At 40.2% G+C, this 27,861-nt stretch overlaps 1 protein-coding gene across 6 annotated transcripts; it reads right to left on the minus strand.

Moving 5' to 3' along the window:
• Window positions 1–240: 240 nt before the first annotated feature.
• RGS10 (regulator of G protein signaling 10) lies at window positions 241–27,169 on the minus strand. 6 transcript variants are annotated; one of them, XR_010884760.1, is made up of 7 exons: window positions 27,011–27,169; window positions 20,208–20,326; window positions 18,650–18,736; window positions 11,862–12,005; window positions 8,074–8,243; window positions 3,018–3,090; window positions 241–2,171 (listed from the first exon to the last, which is right to left on the minus strand). XR_010884760.1 is itself a non-coding variant. In XM_067300316.1 (6 exons), the coding sequence occupies exons 1-5, from the start codon at window positions 27,057–27,059 to the stop codon at window positions 8,097–8,099; spliced, it is 546 nt and encodes a 181-aa protein (XP_067156417.1). In that variant the 5' UTR covers window positions 27,060–27,169; the 3' UTR covers window positions 241–3,086; window positions 8,074–8,096. The 6 variants fall into 6 exon arrangements, 5 of the variants coding, with proteins under 5 accessions (XP_067156417.1, XP_067156416.1, XP_067156418.1 ...); XM_067300316.1 differs by having other exon boundaries at window positions 241–3,086; XM_067300315.1 differs by having other exon boundaries at window positions 241–3,090.
• Between the last annotated feature and the right edge of the window lie 692 nt (window positions 27,170–27,861).

Genomic DNA, 27,861 nt, shown 5'->3' on the forward strand with positions numbered 1-27,861 from the left:
AACCAATACAGCTACTATGGAGTACTTTCAGCTTCACGGTACTGAAGAACATTTCCTTTTGTGTCTTTACACGTCTGCAGGTACACTTCTCCCAGTGAGAAAACTGTTTACTCAATAAATGCCATGTAAAACTATAGGTTGTACACTTAGCAACTTTCAAACCCAACTTTGCTTTAATACACACCAGCAAAATTGCACTGCACAATTGCACCAATTATTTGAGAGCTTTGTTGTGTGGATATTGTGTCTTTCCAGATAGCGTAGAGCAAAGGCTCAGAGAGAATGTGAAAGTTTTCATGTAGGAGTTTATGGTGTCAGTATTATTGGGCATGATTTCATGCAGAATTTTGGTGGTGAAGTATTATTAAGGGTGATTTCATGTAGGAGTTTGGTGATGGTGAAGTATTGTTGTGGATGATTTCATGTAGGAGTTTGGTAATGGTGGAGTATTGTGGATGATTTTGTGTAGGAGTTTGGTGGTAGAGCAGTTTATTTTGTGAAGGCTTGTCTTTAAAGTGCAACATGGAAAGCAGGTCTCTAGTGTGAACAGATGGAAACCGAACACTTTGTAGGGAACTGCTGGGTGCAGCATAGAGGACAAAGTTGAAGTTGACTGTGTGGTGTAATTGGATTGGTGTGGAAAACTAATTTGAAGTTGGGTTTTGAAAGTGATCCGAAGACTCAAGACCTAGCTGGCTACTTCAGCCCTTTTTTCTGTCTAACTGGGCTGGGGGAGGGGGGCATGCATAAATGAAGTATTACCAGGCAGCTCACTACACTCCCAAACTGCAGCATATTCAAGAAAAACTGTAATGATTCAAGAGTAATATGGTCTTGTGCCATTAACACCTATTAAGCGAGAGTGAGTTCTCCTCAATCCAGAGAAGACTGAGGTAAAAGTGCCACTTTGTTTCTCTCTTAAATTAATCACAAGTCTCATTCCATTACATGATATTGTAAATTATCAAAATTAATTACATATTAAAATAACATGGTAAGAATTAAGTCATTTTAAGTTCAAAAAGATGTTAGAGCTTGTTTTAGCTAAACAAGAAGGAAAGCAACACACTTGTAAACTTTGTAGTGAAAATGAAATAAAAACTACTTTGTCAGGACTTTTGAGAGTATTTAATGTGATCCCTTCACTTCTAAGACCCTGTATAAAGCATTTCAGAAAGTCCTTCTCCCATCTTTCCCTAAACAAGAAAAAATTGAATAAGTGCTTGTTTATTTATTTTGGTACGAAACCTGAATTACATTCCTCTGTTCCCAATCTCAAGCTACCACTTTCTCCCACAGAAAAAAGCACATGAGGATGGTGTCTTTTTTGGGAGAGGTAAGTGTGCACTTGGGAAGTGAGAAAGAGTGTGCCACTGGGAGAGGAGCCCTGAGTGGGAAGGACTAGGACAGAAGCTGCTGTTGGCAGCACTCAGATGTGCCCCTTTCCCTTTCTGTCTCCCTGCCCTCACCCTTCTGGCTATCTGACTAAGGGTCAGTTGCACTAGTGTCCTTGGGCATCCCTCTTTGAAAATGATGAGTCCTTAAAAACTCATCACTTCCAAGTTCTATTTTTCCAGCTTGTTGCCTCTCTTAGGGGAAAAATGAAAGAAGACGGGAAAAAAAAAGGCTGATTCAGTCTTTGGCAGCTTTCCTCTCACAGAAGAACATTCCACACTTTCACATTAAAGGGATTTTTAGCAATCCAGAGCAACGAGTCAAAATAAAAAACACAAATGATTACAAAAAATTTTCCACACTCAGTAGATTTTCTGACTGATGCAAGTGGCTTAGTGAAAGGTTGGTTCATTGCCTAATCTTGAGCTCAGAAAAAGACAGTACATCTTTAAGTTTACAGTGTTATTGGCTGAACTACAGAGGATAAGATTTCCCTTAAGCCTTTGCCCAAGACCTAACGATGACTCCAAAAATAACAAGTCGCCTTGAGGCTGGAAATTTCAGTTCAGAGAGATTTTGTTCATGTTCTGTAAACAATACACAAACATTCATCCAAGGGGATGGAAAATGCTTAAAAGCTACATGATGTAGTGAACAAGACCAATCCAAGATGGAAATAATTTACTTAATTCTTTGCAGCGCTGCTGTCACTTCCAAGCATCTGTTAGCTGGGACTCCGCTGATAATCTATTAAACAGCTTTGGAGATGAAACTTTCTGAAAGCACAGATCATAAAGAGTTCACTGATTCCTCTACAGCAGAACAGGAAGTGGGTGGGGGAAAGGGATGAAAGGAAGAAACATACAGCTCATGTTCCTTTGGTTTCAGGATGAGAGCTTTGCTCTAAAAATCTAGTAATTTAGTATTTCCTTAATGGGAAATGGGGTCAAATACATAGAGTGAGCAGCCCTGAGAGGTGTTCTGTGAGCCCTATTATATTGATTGCATGGTAGCTTGCGATTTTACTCCAAATGGTCCTCCCTGTGCCTGTGGATTTGCCATGACCAAGTAGCCTGCTCAGGATGTCCAGAAACTTGTTTCTTAATAGTGGCTAACAGAGACTAGCACAAGAAAAGCAGCAGAAATAAATTTCTCGTTCATTTAGAGAGCGACTTGATCCTGCAGGAAACACTAAAATGCTGCCGCAGTGTGATTTGGTCATGTGTTGAGGTATAAGGGTACAACTCTTGCTGCGTTACTCAGTCTCAGTGATATAATCTACAGCACAGTTGCCTTTTGTCCTTCTTTTTTTTTTTTTTTCTTCCATTTTTTCACTATCTCTTTGCTCACTAAAAGAGGGGCATCATTCTTGTCTTTATTAGTGTTTGCTATCTGGTCCATCTCTCTAGCATTTTAGATATGCAAAAAGGGCATCTGTATGTTGTATGTACTGCTGATGTGAAAGAATGTCTAAACATTTGTATTTGTAAATATTTGTACCAGGGAAAAATTATGTAGTAAATACAGAATAGGAACCAAGAAAATTTTATTTGTTAGGCTGTCCCTCCAGACTGTAGCTTGAAAAAGAGCCTGAAATGTTTAACTTACCTCTAAGGTAGTACCTTTTTTGTAGCATTGGGAGAGCTGTACTGCTGCCATTGTTGGCATAAACTTTTTCTCAAATGCCACCTCTTCCTATTAATGACACAGAAAAAATACTTGAAATCTATGTACTCAAATGTCCACCAGCAGTGCTGTCCTAAGGATATCTGAGCAAGGACTGCAAAACCAGAAACTATATTTGCTAATGCTGCTACAACTTTAGCTCTGCTCCTGCAAGCTGTCCTGCACGCTGACATTTCATTATGTTGAAGTCTTGCTGGCCACTCAGATTTCCCCAGGGCTCAGGGGTCCAACGATGCAGAACAACTTGCAGGACAAACCTGGGATTCCTTCAGGGAAACACATATTGAGGGGTTGCTGCAGCCACACTCCAGTAAGGAAATGAAAAGCCAGATGCTGCTGGAATTTTTATTAAACATAATAATAATAATGGGCCCCATGCATTTCTTGCCCAGTGTAAGGGCATCCTATTGACAAGAATTTCAGTGTACTGCGTATGTCAGGATTCTCTGTGAATGGAGTCACTACAAAGCAGCCATGGATCAGCCTGTGATCACAAAAATTATCCATAACAGATTAGCTTTAAAACGGATTTTGCTTGAAACATAAAATGCTGGGTAACACTCCTCCTTCCCTGTTTCTACCCAATGCAGAATTGTTTTTCTCAGCTATTTTTTTTTCTACACAAAACTGATTCACAAGTTTGTGCAAAAAATGAAACAAGCCTCATGAGGCCAGAGAGTAACACAGGAATGTATATAGGCAATATTTTGACTTTTAAATATTTTACTTCTGGGAAAAGCTAAAGCAATAGAAAAGCATGGTAGAAACAAGCTCTTAACTGCATCTATTCCTTGTGCTTGGGCTACAAAACTCAGCATGCTGGTCACTGTTTCCTTTAGGAAATGTCTCGTCTATCACAGACTGAAATGCACACAGCTCAATAGAAGAACAATGGCGGAAGGAGGAACAAATGCTGGCCATTTTCTGAGGTTGTTCTGTTGATTTTCTCATCTCAAGTATGCTCTAGATTTCGACAAGATCTACCCTAATGCCAGCTTTCAAAGTAATTTTAATCAGTTTTCATGTACATAGTGACCCCCTTGATTTTTGAGTATGTTTTGATTATACAAAGCAAAACCAACTACCTTTAATAAACAGCAGAACCATTTAATTATTTTAGCATAGTATTTTAACTTAACTGCATTTGCTGTCTAAAGAAGGTACACCAAGTCCTTCAAGTTTGAGGAAATAAACAGCTCTAACTTTCCTTTATTTGTGGCCTTACTTTAGTTATCAATCTCTCTAGATGTTTTTCTGCCAAAAACCAGTAGAGGGTGCTGTTAAATTTGGCAATTACTTCATTTCTCCGGAGAGCAACCAAATTCTGCAAGATGCCTTTCCCTATTTCTTATCCCACCATCCCAAACACCTAGTATTGGGCTCTTTAACTCCTAATTGAAGTGGATTTGCCACTCAGATCAGCCAAGATACAAGTACTGATGAAAACCTTTTCTCAGTTAATTATAATAAAGCTCCTAAATTGCAGTGATCAGAATTTATGGAGTGGCTGCTAAGCACTCATAATGGCAATGCAGTAAAGTTACACAGATCCTTTGGATAAAGGAAGTTCTACAATTTGCTTTTAACTGTAGCTGTGCCAAAAGAGCACTTGGAGCCTTTGGACATTAACTGTGTTGGATTTAAAACAAAAGGGACAGGGTAGTGAAGATTATCAAGTAAACAATCATTCTGGTGAGTCAGGGGGCAGACAGCTGGCAAAACTAGTTGACTTTGTGAGACTTAGTCTGTTTTAGGATGAAAAAAATATAAACAAACAATTTATAAAAGGGGAATCTACCCTTATTCAGCTATGAACCACAATCCTCTCTCTCCATCCTATACTTAAGTAGTTCTTAATGCAGATGCAAATAATATCCACTTAACTTAAAGTTCACTAAAATCTGAATCTTCAGTAAAAATAAGCAGGTTCTGAATTGTTATCCAAACCAGAAGACTTCAGTATTAAAACCACCTTCTCTCTCTCCCTATGGTCTTTCAAACTCTTTTTCCACATTAATGTATTAGCAACTTAAAACAGCACAATGGAAGAAATGTAATGGAAACAAAGAAATGGGAGATGAAGAAGGTAAAAGAACTATCTTGTGCTGTTCAGGTGACTTACTGGAATTTGTTTGGGACAACAGCTGACTCGGAAGTGAAACCCACTCTGACTTCCCATCTGCAAACTTCCTATCTTCCATGAGAAAAAGTACTGACTATGCGAGAATATAAGGAAGAATGTTAATAGAGATTGAAAGCAGAAAATGGGACAACTGCAAAATATGAAGTGATCTTGGCCCAAACTGCATTCAAAACATCAAACAAGTGTCAGAACAAAGTTTGGTTTATTTGTAGAATATTTTAATTTTTAGCTGAGGAACACACATTAGGGTAGGACTTAAGAGAGATCAGACACAAAACTTCTCTCACTTTTGAGTGAGAGAAATCCACTTCTGTGGATTTAGGTATATTAGCTCTAAAACAACATAAGCAACGAAATGCCACTAAGAAAAGCATTTTCATTTGAGTACCTTCTGGTTGGTAGTAGAGTAAAACACCTTTGTGTCTGCTCCTATGAGGCATTTGCTGTTACTGAGCAGACAATACAGTACATGATAGGGTATGTATTGCCAAGGAAAACATTGTTTATAAGCAGCTACAAACAAGTGTTTTCTCTCTAGTGCTCTGCCATTGTCCATAGAGCTTCTGGTTTAATTTATTATAATTATTATTATTTTAAAACATGATAGCCGAATACTCCTCTCCCTTGCTCATTTATTTTTAAAATCTATAGAAATTAAAAATATATCTACTGTGCATCTATATCAGCACCAACACTTCTGCTGCAATTACTGGCAATTAACAAATCCTAACTCCTAAATGTGGTTAAGCAGCCCACTCCCAAGGACTTCAGTGGTACCAGAAGTTCCATATTCTGTTGTGGCAGGAGTCAAGAGCTGGTTATTACAGTGAATTTTTAAAAGAGGTAATCTGGAGATTACAGATAATTGGCAAGTCCAGAACTGGATGAAGGGAGGATTTTGATCTCATTTCCCAGGCCCCATTGCAGCAAAAGAACTCAAGCCTGTGCTTACTTCGTTCCTCTTCAGCAAAACATTGAAATACAACTTAACTTTAAGCACGAGGTCAAATAAGTACCACTGAAAGTGCCAGAAGCAAGATGACGACTTCACCATTTAATCTTCTGGGAGCATAGAAGGAAAGTGTCCTCAGTGCATAAGAATGACATCTTAAAATGTGCATATTGATGGACTGACCTCTTTAATTTCTTAAAAATGAATAGGTCTTCTAGCTCTGGGGGAAGAATCAGAACTCCCGTTCCTACTCTTGCATGTCACTAGGGAAGAGCCTACAGTAACAATTTGCTTTATATATCACCTGCAAGAGTGGCTCAGAGGTACAAAAAAAGCCATAATCAAGTCTACTGTGAGTTCGCATCCTCAAAAATTATGAGCTAGCCCTAGTTTCAAAACATCAATAGTGACAGTAATGTATAATACATATCTGACCTTCCTGAAAAAGAGAACTATAAAACCATCAAAAGCTAACCTGCAATCTGATTAGACAGAACATAAACAGAAGTTCAAGAAAGACAGTGCAAAAAATGAAAGAGTAAATAAGAGAATGTGAAACAGACCTAGACTACACATTGCAAAGCATGTAAATAAAACATGTTGCTAATACCCTTCCTCCAATTTAAACTGCAATTTAGTAGTCTTGCAGTGAATTAATTCAAAAATATATGAAACGTATGCCAAAACAGTGCTTTTCAGCTCTGAAACAGCCCCAGGGTGATACGGAAGGCTCATTGGGAGAGTTTCCTTTGTTACTCTGACATCTCATCATTGATTTCTCTGGGCAGAAATAAATTCCCCTTCCTCTAAAGCTTGGTGTGGGAATGGCTAAATCACATGGTCAATTGCCTGTTCCATTGCAGCTATCAAAAGTTATGATTAGGAAACCCTGAAATTCATCCCTAGGGCAAACAAAATTAAGCAGGATGATTTTAGTAGAACGATATTAGTAGAACAAAGCAAGATTTTGTTGATTGGTCCTTTGGAAAAGGGATTTTTACCACACAGTAGGATTGCTCAGGAGATGTAGGAAAGACCAGATGCTTCCCAGTACTGGCATCTGACACTGATGCTATGAATAATCTTGCTGTAGTGCAGGACATGCCCCAGTCAAGCTTTGCAGAAATCAGGGTCCCCAGAGTGGGATGTTATCTGCCAGATCTCCTAATGGTTGTTGAAAATTCTTCAGAGATTCTTTCTATCTTACACCTTTTGTTTCCATGGGAAAACTGGTTATTCCATGCTCTGAAGAATGAATTGTCTGCTGCAAAAAAATTTGGGAAATTGGAAAAAAAATACAGAAATGAAAATCCTGACTGGAGAAATAAGTGTTTTGATTCATCAGTAAAGGCAAAGCTAAACAGAAATCACCTTGAAAGAACAGTTTACATTGGAAGGGAGGAGTAAGACTGGGTTTTATTAAGCTTAACCCTGAAAGCTGCTGTCCCTTAATGATAAAATTGGCTATGAATGACTCATCCACAAAGTAACTTGAAAGGTACTCAATAGCTTCTCCCAGCAATGCAAAATGTAAAAGCAGGTCACAAATAAAAATGAGAAGGTTAAAAAAAAAAAAAAAAAAAAAAAAAAAAAAAAAAAAAAACACCACTTCCATTTCCTATCCTCATGATGCCTCACAAAAATATAGATATTGAAAGCATTTTAACTTGTGAAATATCGAATGCAATTCATGCTATGGAGGAATACCTCAGCCTTTTAGCTAGGAAACAGTCTTTCCCTGGGTGCTTGGTTATTAGCTATCATGCAAAAATAATTAGTTATTCAAGCAATTAAGAAGGTAAGTATCTCCTAAAAAGGTTCCGAGCTTTTAAAGACCTAAATGCAACTGCTATAAACCTAAAGACTGTTCCTGAGTGAAATTTAGTTATCATATCACCTCTCCTAAAGAGATTCTTTGTATCATGTGTTGTAAATTCTTGATGCTCTTTTAGCTGCAGTCTGAGCCTCTGGTGAATTCTCCTCCTGCTCCTCAGACTTCTTATGGTTTAGAAATATGTCTGACTTTAAGAAGCGGCTGTAGCTGTCATATTTCATGAGACTGAATATCTGGAGAAGAGAGAAAAAACAACACAAAAACAATGACCCAAGTAAAAACAGATTTTAAACGAGAAGGACAGTATATGAATTCTACTGTATTTTTGTTCTATTAGTACTGAAATATAACTGCTAAAAAGCATGACATTAAATTACATCTCAAAGTGGCTGTATGTAACAAACAATATTATGGGTTCCGATCATTGTTTTGCAATAACATCTATATTAGCTTAAGAGTCAAATTATTTTTTTCATGATAGCCAGCTTTGAAAACCTACTATAGAAGGTGGGAGGTCACATGCCATCACCACTTGCCAGGATTTTACAGCTGATGATTAGTTAACAACTACATGTGTAGACAAGCCAGGACAATACCTGATTCCTTCCACAGCAGCATTAGCTCTGCAGAGCTACAAGGAGTAAAACCTAGTGAGGATGTCATTCTGTTAGGGCAGCAGGAAGACACCAGAGATACTAAGCAGAATGAAGAAAAAGATGTAACTTTTTATGCTACTTCAACCTGTCAACCTTAACTGCAGTCATGCTTGAACATTACAGAATAATTGATTACACATGCAGAGCATTGGAACATTAAGAAAAGCATCTAAATAATTTAAAGAAATACTGAAAGTGCAAACTGAATCTAGTTTGAAATAACTGGATTAGCCAATGCTTTTTAAACTTATGCCAATCCTTACATCCTTTTTAGATTAGTATAAAACTGAAAGTGGAAGAAGAACTGCCCTTCTTCCTACAGCCAGTATACAGCCAGCGTGGAAGCATGAAGCCAGCTTGAGTATATCTTTTCTCTCCCAGGGCTTCAGTTTAGACTCAATCCTCCACACAACTGTTTTCCATTTTTATCCATTTCAGACCCAAAAAAAATAGAACTAATTTGGAGTTTTCTGAAAACAAAAGGGATGGAGAAAGGAGTCTGGAATCCGTTCAGGTGTCAGGGTCAGGACTGTATTTTGCTTGGGCTGGAAACAGTAGGGAAGGAAAAAAGAAAATCTCAAAGTTGTATCTGAGGCAAAACTAAAGCCTCCATCACCCTCTAACTATGATTTCACTGGAGGAGCCTGAGTCATGCTTCGTGACTGATTACATTTTATGGTACCCAGATTCTAAGAGGAATTTCTGGATTCTGAGTTGCAGCAATAAGAACAGTTATACATTCCATGTGTGGATAATTGGAGCTTTAGCTTTATGGGGCTCATTTCTAACTGATAATACAACTGGAGCTTGCTGTTTGTAAGGAAAAATCTCAAACTGCTTTTTCTTTTCACGTTCTCAAGGAACCTGAACACACGCAAAATGGCAAACATGCAAAACTTAACTGTTCTTGTCTGTGCCCAAGTTGGAATATCCTCCTTACAAAATAAATGACATGGAATATTTTATTAACCATTGCTTGTTCACATATTTAAACATTTAGGTTCATGTTTAAAACAGTTGAAACTTTGTTTAGATACTGAATGAATCAAAAATAACGTCAAGAAAAATTCACCCTCTTGATGTAGAATCCTACTGGAGACCCAACTCAATGCAGTTAAGCAAGGTCAAAGCTACACCTCCTGGATAGGGTTCACTAACTACACTGTAATTAAATTTATTGACCTAACTCGAGGAAAAAAAATTGTTTTTAAATGAAGACATAGCCTATTAAAGCTTCATAAATCAGTGTTATGAACTTAGATCCCTCTTGTTCCTAATATCACCTAAAACATCTCTCAAAGAGGAAGAATACTGTAAGATTAAAACCTTCTCATAACAGCCCTAGAGTCTGGTCACCCTAATGTATATAGCAAAGAGATTTTATAATTATGTGCAAAAGCAGAATCCTCCCTTCCCCTCCCTTCCTCATCACCTCTGCAGAGCAGGAACATTTACCTCAGTATGTATTTTGAAATCTAAAAGATTTCTATGAACCACTTTAATACCGCTTCATTCAGCATGAGCAACTGCCTCGAAGGTATCTGTTTAACACTGTCCCACAGAATCACACCCCACAAGTAGCCCCATTTAGATCGATAGGCCTGCTGGAGAACTGAAGTGCTAGGCACTACTAAGGCTAGAAACTGGACTGTCGCTTTCAAGCTCTGACTCTTTATTCTTCAAACACACAGTGCCAGCAGTAGTTAACACTGTTCTTTAGAGATCAAATTAGACCACTCTTCATAACTTTATAAGGATTGAAAACCAGAGAAGGACATAACTCTTCCCAAACTATTATCTAACAGCAATAAACAGAAGCCTTAAAGAGTGGAGACCTGCAACAACCCTTAGATGTTCTGCATTTGGTTTTAAAAGTTCAGACTTTCTTCAGTAAGTCATTCTTCCCCACACTAGTTCCCCACTTCTACTGCTGGTCTAGTATGTCTCCAGTTCACGTGTTACTAATCTGTGGGTGTTTAAGTGCACACCCCTTCGTAAAACTGCAAAACATTTTAACTCCAATAGTCTCTCCAGCTTCACTGTCATAATCACATAATCACCTGTTCTGAACTGTAATACTAAGGTTTACAAAAGCATTTTCTTTCCCTTTCCCTCAAGACAAAAGTTCTTCCATGAAAATCTTTGCTTCCTCACATGGAAATTGAATTTCAGAGATTTCCACAGTTAATGACTTGGAATCTGCTTGAAAGACAGCAAACCCTTTGCTCCTCAGACCATTTCAATGAATCCAGTCAGTGCCCGACTAATGTATTCAGTACCTGATGTGAAATAGGTTGAAAAGGCTATTTAAACCAGTGTACTGCTTTTCTGCAAAAGAAAAGAGCCAAATGGAAAATACAGGTAGTCCTGAGGATGGTACAGAAATTAAAAATAGAACAGACTGCAAGTGTTGGAAAGCTGCAGATGAGATTGACTCACATCATAACTTGCACTTTAAAATAAGATAAAAATTAAGAAAATTTGCCACCAAAAGACATATCCGCAAAAAGTTAGCCAATTTCTACCAGAGCTCCTGAGTTCTCAGTGAAAAGGCAAAGCAGATACCAACTCCTTTTCTAGGCTGCGTGTGTTACGGAAGAGGGGGCTATTTCAGAAAGTTGCATTTTATTCATATTAATATAAATACCAAAATAAAGCAAAGAGAAGAATCCTAACAGAATCCTGAGATCTCAAGGAAACCAGTGGCAACTACTGAAACAAACACCAGCAATGACTCAGTGCAAGCAACTACACAGGGAAATGTAGGCACAAAGCTAGTCTGCTGGGTGATTCCCAACCTAAAATAAAAGAACCGAGGAGCAAACAGCATCCAATCTTCCTGGAAAGTCCTGAAATTGAATTAGCATGGCTGCGCGTGGATCTCTTCACTAACTGGCCCTACTGAGACAGGGCCAAAAACCTGGATCACCACGCATCCACTGTCAGAGCTACTGAGCTAGTAGCCCCAAACTGGAAGCAGCCCAAATCCATGCCTACCAGACCCCTCGTTTTCTTTCTCTGCATCAACCCAGAAGCTGCACTGCACATCTGATCCATAACACAGGTAGCAGTAGTGAGGTTCTCATCTTTCCTACACCAGTTTGTGCTTAGAAAACCTAACCGGATAAAACCCAGAGTCCATTAAAAAGCGGACAAAAACTATGGAAGCCATGTTCTGGAAGAAAACAACTTTACCTGATCCTGGAGCTTTTGAAACATCAGAGGGTGAGGTGTGTCCAAAATTGTCTCATTCAAACGGGACTGCCCCTCAACATTGACTTGAGAGGAAGCTTTACTGGACAGGAAAGTCATGTAAATTTCTTTAGCTTTTTCTTGCATCTGCAAAAGGACAGTTATTTAAATAATTAGTTACTTCAGGAACATTCTCTGTCTTTGTTAAGATTTCTTTTGAGACTGCACTAGCTCACTTCCTTCTTGAAGTCCACGTCTTAAAAACAAAATGTAGTCCAAATTAAAAAAAGAAAACAAAATAAATATACATAGATTAGCTTCTTCATGTATATTCATTTATGTAGGAGGAAAAACATATCACTGCAGGTCAACTTCTACACTGACATTAGTGGGAGCTAGGGGTATTCAGCACCTCAGCTGAACAGCAGACTGTGATGTTTGAATTTGAGTATCCAATGTAAAACTGCACAGCATTATTAACTAGGCCTTGTCTTCACTACTTAGAGGACTATTTTTACTAATGTATAACCAGCATATGCAAGGAATCCAGAGGGAGAAACACATTGTGGAAACTTATTTTTACTGCAAGGCAAAACTAAGCAAAGTTAGTGTATAATGCATGTTACAGTTAGATCACCTTGTAATACAGCTAATATGCTTTGTCATAACTGTTTTTACTTCAGGGCATCTCATGCACATCAGTAACTACAAGATTAAAAAAAAACAACAACTATTTTTTTTGTTACTGGTAAAGACAAGATTCTCAAGAGCCTCTGAAAGCTGATAAATTAGGGTAGTTGTGACTTGTCCAAAATAGTTTGTTAGTGTTTGCTCCGATTTCAGCAATCCTGTTTCAGTGGTCTTCTCCTGATAAATCAGTAACAATGATAATGTTTTGACCTGACCCAGCATTCTTGAGCTTCAGAGCAGTATACAAATGGTCACAATCCTCTGAAATTAAATGCAAGTTTCCCCCGACTAGAATGTCAGATAAGAAAAGAGCAAGCCGGTGAGCGAGCACATTGTAAAGCTGTGCATGATGTAAGCCTCATTTCAGCACTCTGAATTCTGCACACTTAAAACAAGGCCTGCATAGCAGCAGGCACTATAAGATAACCAGCAGTGGGCGCTCAAAAATATTTCTCATTGTATTTTTAAAGAGCAACTGTATCTCTAGAGCAGCATGAACCAAAGGACTGTATCTTTGATAGGAAGTGGGCCTGAAGAAGGAAGCACTTAACGAATGAACAAGTCACAGAAGTTCTTTTATATTTTACTAAGAATCAACAGCTAAGCTTGTTCTGAAGCTCAGAATCATCATTTGGGGATAATTAAAAGAAAAGCTACACGTGTTCAACAATTCATAAGGTTTAAAGAGTTAACTCTGTCAGTGCTGAGGGGGACACATTTTCCAGCAATATTTCTCTTTAAAACAAATATTCATCTAGTGGATAAGACCAGGCATGTATCAGGCCCATTAGTCACAATGGAATGTTTTATGAAGATCTGCAATCTTTGCAGTTTCGCAGACCAGGAAGGACTGGGTCAACTAAGTGTGTTCTAAATGAAAATGCCACCAATTTATCACTCAGAGGTGTGACTGCTTTAACTGGTAAAGTTAAAGCCCTACTGCAGGCACAGTATACCAGGTACCTTTAGCTACTGCATGAGGAAGCCTAAGTGATTGTGCTGTCAGTCAGTCCTCCCTAAAAAACCTTTTGAATCTGTTATCCTATTTCAACCGTATTTCAGAGAGGGGTAAAGGTCTGTAAAATAATTATGTTCCTACTAATTCCATGGAAAGGAGTGGCTAGAAAAAAGGAAACAGAAAAAAACAGCACAACCGCTGAAGGAAAAGCTGCAGTATATGTTCAGAAGTTATCTACTCTACTTGAACTGCCAGCACGTACTTAGTGGTTGGCTAATCCATACATACGTAGCTCCAAACCAGCCACGACCCATGATGCTTCTTGCACAGGGAACACAGGAGCAAGCTGTGTACTGTGGGGAAAGAGCAGAGGAAGGTTTGAGGGGAAACGTGAGAGAAACTAGAAGTACTGAGGAAGTTTAGAGAACATGGGGGGAACAAGAGGATTGTGTGGGAGGTTGGTGAAACGGGGAGGATCTCTGGATTTTGAGGGGCAGAATGACAAAGGAAGGAAGTGAAAGTGCTGTGGTAGGGAGATGGGTGACTGGAGAGATGCAGGTCTGACAGTATAGTAATGGAGAATATGGAAATGCACCACCAAACTTCAAAAGTTCTGCTGCACATGGAAACAACTATTATACTATGTCTATGCTTCAGTAGCACATCAGTTTAATTAAAATTAATAATAATTAAAAAAAGAAAGTACAGCTAAAGCTGCCAGTCTTTCTTTATACACCCCCCCAACTGACATTCAGGAAAAGCCAAGGTCATGCAGAGAAGAAAGTGATGTTACCAGTTCAGCAGGTGGCATTCTTTGTTCTGTATCAGCCTAAAACTAATGCCTCAGCACAGGGGATTGTACTCTGAATTTTAAACAACACTTAAACTGAGAGCTTGTTCACAGGTGGTTATTAAAGGACTTCTGGCACTTTTCACTTACAGCTGTGTGCTCACCCCAGCATCCCTGCCAAATTCCAGTTTGGAATACAAAGTTCTGTCTACAGAAATCCCCCTCAGTATTTCAAGTGGATGCAATATTCTTTCCCACTTCCTTTTCTAAGGTCAAATTCAGCTCTCAAACATGTGTGGTTCCCAAATGAGGTGAATGGAAGTCCCAGATGCTCATCAGAACACACACTCCAGCAGTTAACAGCTGTGTAGCATTATAATTCTGTTTAACTATTGCCACATTCCACATAAGAAGTAGTAGAAAAAAATCTTGAACAGATTTTTTTTTTTGTTGTTCTGAAATTGGTCTCTGCAGAACTTCTCTATAGAAGTATTTTGGTGGATGTCAGCAATAGCTGAAAAGATTCTGTTGTTTGAAGTTCTTATTCCAATCTGTAATTTATTTTTAAAGCTCATTTGCAAGAGAAGAAACATTTTAACCTTGGGAAGTAGCACAATGGACACGCTGTTTAGTTCATTAACAATTACAAATGCAACTGCATATGACTAATTCCAATAAAATAATTAAATTTTATACTCTGGTCCCTACCACTCTCATCTCAATAATTAAGCAGGTGTCCTAAGATGAGGACCATGTGGATGGCAGCAGAGCCCACTATTACAGCTGGACTTGACAATTCCTTCCCCAATCTTCACTAAAAATCATTTCTATTTTAACTTCAGTTTAAAGGAATTATAGAGAAAGAATACCCTTTCTGTTTTAAACTACAGAGATGTTCCCAGGCTGAGGTGAGGAGTTTGTACTTCCATGCTGCAAGAAGATGGGTAGAATCCAGTCCATTTAAAACCTGCCTAGGCCAGTGATGCAGTCTACTTCCCGCCTAGCTCTGCAGACGATGAAAATCACCCCTGCTTCCCAAAACATGCCTGCGTTTTGTATTAGCTCACCAAAACAAGAAAACAAACACAAACCCTTGGAATCTCCAGACAGGAGAGAATACAAGAGAATGCAACAAGGTGGTGGTTAGAGCACTGCTGAGGGCAGGAAGGAGTCCTTCCAGGGAAAGCCTGTGCTGGTTTCAAAGCATAACACAGTAATCAAATAGTGCTGAGGAATGTATAATTGTCTACTAGTCTAGTTCCGCTCTGAAGATCTTTGCTTGAGAAAAATGTTTTAGGACCATCTTCATATGGAACTATCAGTCTCCTGGCAGTATCTCCTGTGCAAAGTATACTAATATACTAGTTGGCACTGTTTGGACCAAGGGACTCATCAGGGTTTTTTTGGTTTTTTTTAAACACCCAAGTGAGGTATGCCTGACACTAACAGAGCTTGTTTGTTGCATGTGTTTTTCTGTTTCTTATTAGCATACTTCCAGGAAATGTGAAAGGGTTCCTGATCTCTGCAGCCATAACACACATTGCTGCTACTAGCTACTGCTAGGCAGGCAGAGCCATATTTAAGGTTTGCTAGGTCCTGGGATGGACTACAGGAAGAACCAAAAATCATACACCCAGGAGCCTCTTTTCCGCTCACTTCCTTTTCTTATTCAGTCCATTTCAGAACCTAATATCCTATCAATATAGTTTTAATGAGAAGCTGATTATAAAATAAAAAATTGTTTTTGGAATTCCTTCCTTTGCTCACATTAGATACAAAGCAATTTCTGCAAAAATCACTTTCAGAAGACAAATTCACACTTCATGCTACCATAAATACTGGAAAGGTTTCTATTTTTAGTGCTTTTCTAGCTCTGTAAATTATCTAAACAAAGCCATCCATAAGTAGTAGCTATAAAAATTTACTGTAAATCTGTATCATTCTGACACACATTTATTTGACCTGGCTGTAATAGCTTTGGTAGTACTAGACTCCAGATTGACTATAGTATGCAATGACTGGTACTAAATAATTGAATCTAAATGGAACCTAGTTACATCTCTGTCCACTCAGTTTGGCAATCTATTTAAGGATTCACTGAGCTATTATCTCTATATATCTTTTTACCAATTCCTGTACTAGCATTTACAATCCTAAAAAAAGCAAATAGAAAATAAAAATATGCAAATTATTTAACAAGGGAAAATACGATTATTATTCCACTGCAGAACATGGAACTTTATGTAAGGTTTTTCCATTTTCATTTCCATTTTAAAATACAGTTTGATACCAGTTTAAAGGGTATCAGGAAAAGGCTGCATATCTCCTACCAAGGACATTGTGCAACATACATACAAAAGAACATCTGGCCTGTACAAACCAAAAGTCTCTTCCCATTTGGTAACAAACTGTGATGCTGGACTGAATTTCCCTAGCTCAGAAAGCAAATGTTACTTACAGAGCAGGGAAATAGGTCAAGAATATCCAGATCCCAGGCCCAGCATACTGAACGTACCAGCCAAAATGCCGTGTGGACATATGGGGACAAAATAGATAAAGTGCTTTTCTGCCACAGCCTGACAGTAACGAGACCTGCACTAGCTGTAGTGCCGAAGTCGAGCTAGGCCAGCGGGACTGGTGGACCCGGGCTTGTGCAGACAGGAGTTGGCTTCCCGTGCAATCCAGACAGGCTGCAGTTGAAACACTCCCTTGCACCTCTGGCTAGTATCCTCGCTCCAGCTCCTGTTGTTGCTGCCATCATAGTGGCATCTAGCACATACAGTTCTCTCTTTTATCCCATCTCATTTCCTTTATCTCTCTTTCTGCCATACATCCTGCAGAAAAATAACCTGATTAGTTACCGCAGTTAGATTACTGCAGTTAGTTACTAGATATTCTGAAGAGTACCTGCATGCATGGACCTTAATGAAGGAGAATAAACAACTAAGTACACATGGCTGTAGTACTGCTAAACATTACAAGATCTTCAGTCAAACTGAACAATATTTTTCTATTCTTGCAAAAATAGTTATTTTGGGGGGTTTTGATGGAGATATCAATACCAAAAAATACTGAAAATCAAAACAGGTGAGTTGCTTTGTTTTAGGGGAGTACTTTTTCAGTGAAAAATAAACTCTCCTCTCAAAAATAGGTTTTGTTGGAAACCCAGTATTCTGCTGGAGAACAGTTTCAGCTGATAATTTTTGACTGACCTTACAAGAGGAAGTCCTAGTTCAGATCCAGGAACTGAGAGTTTTCTTGGGTATATACTTTAGAATCCCTCCAATAGCCTGCTTCCCCCACCAGATTCCCATCCTGACATTTCTGATGGTACTCAGAGCACATACTGTCCCATTTCAAGCAGATTTAAGTGGCATTTCCCCAGGCCCACCTCCTCATGGCACTCTACTTCCTTTGGCTGGAGGAGCACAGAAGGGGCTATACATTTGTATCTGTTGCCAGGATACATATGAAAAGCATAATGGCAGGATTTAAAAAAAAGAGAGAGAGAGCTTATATTCAGTTGGAGTTTTGCAACTACTTCATTTTATCCTCAAGAAACCCTAGTCTAGAGCATCAAATAAATTTGAAATTTGTCAAAAATTCACAAAAGCATTTTCAGAGACAAGCAGACAAAACATGGCATGTATTTTAGGCCTGACTCAACACCTTTTAAAGCCCAGACATGAAAGTAGATCCTGTGTTCACGTTGGATCTAAACGTAGACGCAGACCTAAGCAGTGGAAAAAAGTTTTTGGAGGTACTTGGTTGAAAAACTTTTAATGGAATATTTTCTACTGGAAAAAATATAGTTTTCATGAAAATGTAAGTGCTCTGTAGGTATATATCAATTTGAACAAAAATTTAAACAAAAATCTAAACGAATGCTCAATTTCTTTTTTTGCATAAGGCAAAACATTTCATTTTGGTATAGTGAAACATTTTGTTTGCATTTCTTTTTATTTTTATGTTACACTAAAATATTAATTTTAGTGTTGCAAATTTTCATGTAATATCCATTACGCTTTAAAGCTTATTGGATTAAATATCTTTATATTTTAAAAAAAGATGAGGTAACATTACTGAAATAAACCTTTTGCTATTCCAAAGCAACAACAGAAAGTTCAGAGTTTTCAAAACATAGGAAACTTGACAATTTCGGCATTTTCTTTTGGTTTGAAATAAAACCAGCTTTGTTTCCAAACAATTCCACCAGGATGATTTCAGTGAAATTCCTTCAAATACATTTATTTGCACTCACATGAAATACAGCAGTTATGTAAGAGAAACATTATAGCTCCAGCTCTGCTACAGAAACTTTGTTGACAAGTAAAAATTATTTAGAAAGCATACCTGTTTTTTCCCCTGTGTTTTCTTAAATTCTTCACATGCTAGCCAGAACAAAACATTTTCTTCACTAAATTCTTTCTTTAAAAATTCCTAGGGAAAGGGGGGGAGGGGGAAATCGAACAAATGTTAGGATCCAGTTTCTCAATTGTTTTTCTCTTGTCCTACTATAGCTATTAAGACTAGATGCTGCCTAAGGCTGGTTTTACCACAGTATGAGTTTACATAATACAGTGCAACAGAACCACTGCATTGGTAGCATCTAAACACTACTGGCATACAAATGCACAACAATATATTTGGCACTATAAAAGCACATTCCAGGAGAATGATGAGCTACATTTAATCACAAAGTTTATCAGTAACTAAGAAGAGTTTCTTCAGTCTCCCTTAAATAACTCGAGCAATTTTACAATCCATTACTCAGAGGGAAATCCAAAAATACATGATGATTTCCATTAACAGGTAAGTATAACAAACTACTTTAATGACAGTCACAAACCACTTGGGATTCTAGTCTAGTATCTTTATTTGTAGAGTTTTTACTCATTAAAAATATCATAAAAGCGTTTCTAAACATGATCATCAGTGGCAATAAATTTACTTAAGTAAACTAAAGCACAAGATGTATTTGCATTCTCTAGGCAGTGTTTAAACAAAGCACATTCCTTCTAAAGCAAAGCACATTTTAAAATGGGGAAAAAGTACATTAAACTTATTTATAAAAAGCAATGGCTGAAATATTTATAGCTCTGAGATGCTCAATTTTCACTTTCAAGTGTTAGAAATTAAATAATGTTTTGGTACCAAGATTTTGTTTTATTTTAAGAATTCTAAATCACGCAGGATTTTGTAATTCTGATTTACATTACTTTTAAACCAGTCTGTCAGGAAATCATTTCATTCCAGTCTCAGGGCTTGCTTCCACAAAACCATATTCTAGTAGATAGTTCCTATTCATATAGCTAATCTCTCTGACTTCTGACAAAAAGGCCTTGAAAAACCAGCTTGCCACAATCAACTAATTAAGCCTCAAGCCTGCATTTTGAGCTACACAAGTCCACAATTCGTAGTAAAGTTAAAGGGATTTCCTTCAGTACAGCTGTTGCAACACAGAAGAGGAGCCACACAGTTATTCAGATTCAGTAGCAGTTAGCAGTAACTTAGTGCTTGAGTAATGATCACTTACGAGAACAAAGAATGGAGGATCAATTGTCAGTAATAAATAGTGCTTAGCAAGAGAGATCAATGGCTCACGGACTGTTGTTAATGTAATAGTGTCTTGTTAATCCTTTCAAAAGTTGACAGATCTGATTAGAAAGATGCAACCAAAAGTCTTACGTGTGCCTTATGAGAGCACAGCTCTACTGACAATGGGCCACCTCAGAAGCTCAGCAAATGCCACAGCTCCAAAACTCTCCCACCTCTACTCACTGTATGTATCTAGTTGGATGCATGCCTAGGTGCTTACAGCAGTGGTACAGCTGCACCATTTATGCTGAGAGTCATTCAGCTTTAAATCCTAGTTTGGGTTTATATAAATATTGATAGTTAAGATAGCAACCCTAAATCGTTTAACTCCTTCTGGATCTTCGAGGAGGTTCTCCAGTGATGTAGCCCATTTTGGGGTTCCTTTCAAGGTCTGGTGGCTGCTGCTTGGGTGACTCTCGCTGTCATTTATCTCTGGAAAAAAATCAAAAAACCACCATCTTTGTAAGGAGCAATGAATATCGCATTTCTTCCCCATTCCCCTCCCCATCCTTGGATTACAGCTGCTTTCTTAAAAGGAAACACCATAAAACTGAAAATAAACACACACACATATTTGAATTCTGCTTTGCCTCTAAGGAGGTAAAAAAAATGCCTTTCACTCAGATAATTCACAAGCATGTAAGTCGGCACTGTCATTGTTTTATAGGAGTTCAAGCACCTTTTGCATGGGGAACACAATGACCGCAGCCTGTGTAGTAAAAAGGACCATTTGCCTTTTTCTGGCAATGTCAATGATATTGGTTTGTATGAAGCAAATTCTGGTCAGCCACACACATGAAATTTATTTTTTAAGAAAAGAATGATCACCAAGGAGTTTGGAAGAAAGAAGAGAGAGAGAAAAAAAATGCTTTTTTTCAGCAGAAGAACAGGTCTAATATGTTAACCTATTCAAATGGGAGGACAAACAGCTGGCAGAAGAGCCTTGCTCCAGCTGAGTCAACCTGCTATTGGGCAAGTGGATATTTGGGTGGTTTTTCCTTTTGTTTGTTTTTAAGTCCACTGGAATTGTGCTTTAATAGGTTGTTCAGGACTGTGCCTGTGACTTACCTGCCAACTAGCTTTCTTACAGATGGGAGAGACTGTATACATTTTTGAAACTTTTTATCCCAGGGGCAAGTGTATTAAATCCAAGGCTGCTGATGCCAAAAAAATGTTTGCTGGCTATCCAACAGAAGACTGATTACTTGGGAAGAACCCAGAAATTTTACTGTTGATTTGAAAAGCTCTAAAATAGACCTAAAGAGCTTGGCTTCCTTTCCTCTTACACCCAAAATGCCCAGAGAAGACAGTGGGAGTGTGGGCCATGAGAAATTAGGCTAAGAGCACTGCTTAAGGGCACTACACACTGAAAAGGTGCACAGAACTCTCACTGTAATCAATACAGCTTTTATTTATTTTCTAATCCCTTCATTTCTCCCTAGCAACTTACCAGAAATATGGGTCCTAGTAACTTCTGCTTAAATTCTGTTCAAAACCCTTCCCCCAGCATGAAACTAAACCTCAGCAAGTATCTCAAAATTATCTATACAGAGTTATACTATCAAATGCTCTTTTCACCTGATAGCTAGAACAATAAACGTTAGTGTTAAAACCCTACAAAATATTGGCATGACAGCAAAGCCTACTGAGTTTTGGTTCCTAGAGACCTGTAGAGTCAATTCATTTTTCTAACAATGGGATGGACCAGTGGTTTAAAGGAATGAAAGTGTCCTCTTCTTCCTTGATAGGAGTGTTCTTTTACAGGAGAAATTACAAAGCTGCAAAAGAGGTAAACTTCCTAAAGCTGCAAAGTCCATGCTCATTGCTTAATACTGGAGAGCTCTACACACACACCACAAGTAAATACAAATATAAAAGAAAGGAATACATCTAAAATGACTGAGCAAATGGTCACTGCAAGCTACATTCTTCATGTGTAAATCTTGTCTCTCCTTTGTCTGTTGTGGTCTCCCTTTATGATGAACTCACAACACTTGTCTGAAATTTCTTACACAATGAATGCAGGACTATATCCCTGCATAAAAAGTTTTGGAATCTAAGCCATAGATTATAACCTCTTTGGACAAGGACTGATGGATTTGTCTTCAAAGCAGCAAGTTATCCCTACAGTTCCGTACAAGAAAAACATATTTTTCCCTCAGAGCCTACCAGTTGAAGTCCAGGAGTCACAGCCTGAGGGTTGTTTCTAAAGCACTACTGCGATTTTGTTTGTGATACAATAGCACAGAAAACTATCTGTGCCTGTTTTCCCTTCCCTCCCTCAAAAGGAGGCAGCACTTGATTAACATTTGCAAGATTTATTTTAGGAACTTGATGTAAAGTATCCAGGCATCTAATCTTACTAAAATCTGAGAGATTTAATTAGGAATAACTAAGTTTGAGCAGAACACCATTACCTCTGTGGAGCTTGACTCTCTTGTTATATAATCATTCCCACCTGCAGCCAGAATGGCAACACTTTGTACAGCTGCTCACGGTCAAAGCCCTGAAGAACGAGGCCATTTCTTTAATTAAATATCTAATTTACCATTGAACATATGGGAGTGACATTTTACTCCCCATTTTCCTTTTCCAGCCAAACTTTAAGGGGACTTCAATGATTACTCGCCCATTTAAAATGCAAAACAAAACATGGCAAAAACCTTCTGAGACAAGTAGCTGGAGAATATGAACAGTCACATGTTGTGCTTCTCTCTAGAAAAGGTTAACTCTCATATCTGATTTCCAACTGCTCTGAAGAAGGAAGCAGAGCCTTCCCTCTACATTATGCCTCTGCACAAGGGCTGCCAGAGCTAATGATGGTGGCACTACCAGATTCCCCAAAGTAGGCACAAAGTGTTGAGCATGTATTTCAGTGAGCCAAAGCAATGCAAGGAGACCCAGTGCCATGAAAACCTAGGAAAGTTTCCAGCCAGCAGACACAGGCAGGGGCAAGTGCCTTCATGCACACAGGATACCATCAACCCACTTTCCCTCTAGCTGCTGTCACTGTTCTCTGCATTTTGCTGTTTTCGCACCGGCCATTCTCTATTCTCCACTGACTACCATTTGTGCCAGCTTCCTCTCCATTCCAGTTTACCCAGCACAACCCAACTCCATCTCTATTTACATTCCTTCCCTTGTCTTCAGCGCCCTTCGAACCTGTGCTCTCCTATGACCCTGCTCCCATTCTCCTTACCTCCTCCTCCTCTAGCCTTACTAGAGCAAGCTTTGTTTTTGGAAGGGAGAAACTACATGACTTCCTAATGTCCATTCCACTGAACCACATTTTCTAGAATCCTGTTATTCAATTTTTTCTCCCACTTAACCAACTCCTCACAACCCCAAAATAACTGTGGCACTGAGAAGACATTTGCCTGTTCATTGCTCATACAATGCATTCCTTTTCATCTATCTCTTGTCTCATTTTCAGTGTTTCTTTGCAACTGCCATGAAACATTAACATCCCTTCCCCCTCAGCACAAATGTAAATAGGCTACACATGATACATGACAGTAGGAAACACTCTGAAATTCTACAAGGATATTAAAACTGCCAGGTATTTTTATTACACCCCATTTAATAAACAGTGACAAGCATTTTTTCTAATTAGGATCATAGATTTCCACTCCCTATATAGTTTCATTTAGCAGGTTTGATGCATGACTTTTCAAAAAAAATTTTAAGACCTTAAAAGACAGGAAAGAGGTTTTGCTCACAAATGACTTGAGAAGCTAATACCCACATTTGTATCCCATAATATTTTAGTAAATTACCTTAAAAAGAATACTTCTATTGAGGTATTATTTAATGCAATTCTGAAAGAATTTATTGTAGAATATAATGCTGCAATAAATATAATTAAATGAGTAACCCTCTGAAACTTATTTATCTCCATTTGCCATTTATAAAGATAACTTTATTCTGTAAGATGGTGACAACATTTCATAATTTACACTGGGAAACAACAATCTCAATGCCAATGTGTAATATCCAAAATATATATGCTACTTTGATCATTTAAATCAGAAAGGCAATTATTTACTGTTACTGCAAACTGGGTGACAATTTTGTGTGATAATAAGGGAATTAAAGAAAAGCAGTTCTTCTACTGGTATTTCTGCACAAGCAATATGTAAATCATGCAATAGAGGATAGAGAGGCAACTTAAATCTATTATTTCTCAGTGGGATAGGAAAACACTCACTGTCTTTTAGGCAGATTAGAAACTAGTAAGCAGAGAAAGACGACAAAATACGTTCACCAAAACACAGTTGTAGAGTCTCTACTGAAGCAAACTTTCCACTGAGCATATGACCATAACATACTCGTTTGTATTATGTGCAATGGCCAGTTACTTGTACAAACACAGCAAATGATTAAGTGATTATTTTGACTGCAGTACTATTTTAGGGAAGAATCCTATACTGAGCTAACAACTAGGCAGTTACATTGGCTGGAGCATTATTTTAGAGAAGAATCCTATAGCTGTTTTTTCCCCATCACATAATTGCAGCATTAGCCTGTTGTTAAAGATACCTTTACATGTATGGCTTAAAAAAGAAAGTGTAGTAGTGTAAAAAGATTCTAATTATCATATGAAACATTGTATCAAAACCAGTAATATTTGCATTCTCCAAATAGGAACTTGGACTGAAACCATACAAAGCTAGTAACACCAAAAGATACAACTTCACAGATCAGAATTCATGATTCTGGCCCTGGCTTTCAACAGCCACAAAAAATGAGGAAATCTATCAAACTTTTAGAGTTTTTCAGACACATCTAATTGAGTTAGGTGTCCTAACCCCACTACCTTCCAGGGCTATGCATGACAACAGTACCCCAAACAGCCTTAATCCTCAAACTGTACAGTGGTCTTCACGACATTGTATCAAATGGCACAAATTCATACACTTCACAGAATTATATTAAATGCATCACTTAACAAAATGCCTGGTTTTAGCGGACTTTTTACCACACAAACCCTTTGCAAACTTGTTAACAAAAGACAGCAGGCACACAATCAGCACATACAACAAGAGTACCATATAAATAGCATATTCCTTATTCTATGTTTAAACATCAGTACACAACATTCATATGCAACATTAAGAAAATCCTTCTCAATTTCTTACAAACTCATCTTGAAAAAACTTCCGATCACACTGCATGCACTTTCCCCTTTTTTTACCTGGATGTTTCAGAAAGTTGTAAACTCTGAGCCTTTTTAATTACCATTTTAAAAGCACTCCAAATACCTCGTCTTTTCCTACAGTCACCAGAATGCCTATCCAGCTACAACCACCAGTCTGGAATTAATAATCCAAGGTTATGAAACAGTGGGAAACTTCTTAACTAGGCAACCAAAAAGGGAAAATTCCCTTACTTTCCATGTATCCAAGCGCCACTGGATGAATCGCATACAACAATTTTTTCCTAGTAACTGCTGTATTTTATAAGACCTTTCCACTACAGAAGGGTTGTCCTTTGCATGTTTTGGTTGTTCATAGCAAGAGCCTCAACATCCTCTTTTGACCGTCTCTAACAACAGATGGCTACTGGATTCCAGTTTTAACTATAAGGAAGGAAATAAAAGGGACGTTCTGCTTTTGTAGCATCTCTGGAAATATTCACTAGGCATATATCCTCAAAAAAACAAGCCAAAAAACACCCCTAGATAAGCACTACATTTGGCTTTTCTTAGAAAGATTGTAACATTAACTTACTACACAGTCCAAATACAGTGTGATTTTCTAGGATTTTCAGTTTGTAATTTTTATCCCAGTTGTTTTACAGTGATATATATTAGTCCTCTTGAATCTATAAACTTACTGCGTCAGAGATACTGCGCCATGAGATGCCCCATAACAGAGCACCAGTACGTTCCAAAAGCCCATCTGCAGCCGACACTGCAAAACCCTATGTTTATTATGCCTCAGTGACTTCCATTTCAAGTGCAAGACTTCTTCCAAATGCAAACTCTTCCAAATGAATTCCAGCTTGAGAACCAAGCTCTGCTCTTTTGGGCTATTGCGTCGCTACCAATAACAGCGATACGCACCAGTTCATAATTAAGATTTAGCTGATGCAGCATAAGCTAGAAGAGAGTTCAGTTCCCTCTTCTGTACAGCTGCTCTAGTGGGATGAACACTGCTTCTTTCCAAAACACAGTTAATGAATCTCATGCTTGTAACGCAGCCTGTTACATATTTCACCCGCAGAAGCCCACCAGGCTTTGCACCCTGCTGGTTCCCCATCTGCTGGGCTCATCTGCACAGCGAGATAGCGCACGCAAGGGGCAGAACTGAATGTGCACCCCGCTGTTAAAGCCATGCTACACTCAATATGATATGAAAAGCAACCCACAAGTCCACAGCAGTATGAACCACCAATAACACTGCTTGTGAGCTTAAGTCTATTTAATATTGCTAAATCCAAGTATTATCAAATTCAAGGTAAGGACATACTGGCACAGTCCAGGTAGCAGACCTGAGCAGCAACTGCCTTCATTCACAGCGTGTTTTATTTCACTTTATTCTCATTAGCTGGTCTGTTACGTATGAACTGGACAGCTAAAACCGTTAGTTTGTTGTTCCAGTACTGCACAACTGTAGGTTTGGGGAAATCGGAAAAGACCCGACTACCAAGGAAACTTTCTGCTAGGCTTACAAGAGGCGAGTCCTGCTCAAAGCGTGAAGCGGCCGTCAATGAGAAAAGGCTCCCGAGATGGCACCGTCCAGCAGCCGCTGCGCTACGCCCCCGCTAAGCTGCTCGCAGGCGGCTCTATCGGCCGGGGCTTGCCGCGACGCCGCGGCCCCCGGCACCGGCCCCCGGCGCAGCTGGGCGCGGGGTTTCGGGGCTCTTCCGTGCCCAGACGCTCAGTCAGAAGAAAACTGCAGCCCTTCCCCTTTCGGCAGCACTTCCTCCCGCGCGGGGAGCGCCCGGCCTCAAGCGAGAAGCCGCTCCGCCGGCGCGGGCCGGCTCCCCGGGCAGCTGCGGGGCGCGCGTGGGGACGGCGGGGCCGCCGCGGAGCTGGAGCCGGAGCTGGAGCCGGAGCGGGCCCGTACCCAGGCCCGGGCCGCCCCCGCCCCGCTCGCCCCCGGCCCCCCTTACCTGAAGGCGGGCGCTTCCTGCTGAGCCGGCTCACGGCCCGGTTAAACATCTCGGGGCGTCCGCGCGGCCCCGGGATGCCGCTCCCGGAGGGGGCGGCCGCCACGCCAGGCGCCTTCCTCCGCCCCGGGCCCGGCCCCGGCCGCCGCCAGCGCCCCCGCTCCCCCTGGGGGAGGCGCCGCGCCCCCGCGCCGCGCCCCAACGGCCGCGCCGCGCCCCAACAGCCGCCCGCCCTCGCCTCGCCGGGCCCGCGGCGCCGGGCCGCCCCGCGGGGAGCGAGCCCCGAAAGCCGGCCACGAGGGGGCGGCAGCCCGGCCGCCGCGCCGCGCCGCCGGGGGGCTGCGGAGAGGCACCGGCGGAGGGCGCCCGCCAGCGGGGCCTGCCCCGGCGCCCCGCCTGCCAGCCTGCCTCCCACCCGCCGGCCGCGGGGCTGGTGCTCGGCTCGCCGGGGCAGGCGGCGGGGACCGGGCCGGGCCGGGGGCGCCGTCCCCAGCGCGGACCGGGCCTTCGGCGCGGCGGCGCCCGCGGCACGGCTCGGGGCGTGCGCCGCCCCAGCCGGCCCCCGCCAACCACTCGGCCCTTTCCGCAGACGCTGCTCTTTTAGGCTCTGCTCCGTCGTGTTCAGTGCGCGGGGGGAGGGGGGCTGCGCTCACTTAAGGAGCAGCTGCGGTGTTTGGTTTCACCTTATTTGTGCAGAAAGCAGCCTCGTGCCGTCACTCCGCCCTTAGCCTTAGCGCGGAGCTGCCGCTTCCCAAATGCGCGAGCTCCTGCGCCTCTGCAGCAGCCGGCTCTGCTCTGTGCTGGCGGCTGCACGCTCGTGCATTCACCTACACGATAGCCCTAGGTGACGAGAG

The sequence above is a fragment of the Apteryx mantelli genome, chromosome 7 (genome assembly GCF_036417845.1).
Source record: "Apteryx mantelli isolate bAptMan1 chromosome 7, bAptMan1.hap1, whole genome shotgun sequence".
In the NCBI taxonomy this organism is placed as follows: domain Eukaryota; kingdom Metazoa; phylum Chordata; class Aves; order Apterygiformes; family Apterygidae; genus Apteryx; species Apteryx mantelli.

Excerpts from the sequence above, each read along its gene's own strand:
- RGS10 (XM_067300316.1), bottom strand. The coding sequence starts at position 27,059 with ATGTTTAACCGGGCCGTGAGCCGGCTCAGCAGGAAGCGCCCGCCTTCA. Across the intron at positions 12,006-18,649 it reads AAACACAGGGGAAAAAACAG|ATGCAAGAAAAAGCTAAAGA; the intron begins GTATGCTTTCTA and ends GTCCTTTTGCAG. Across the intron at positions 8,244-11,861 it reads TTCAAAAGCTCCAGGATCAG|ATATTCAGTCTCATGAAATA; the intron begins GTAAAGTTGTTT and ends TCTCTTCTCCAG.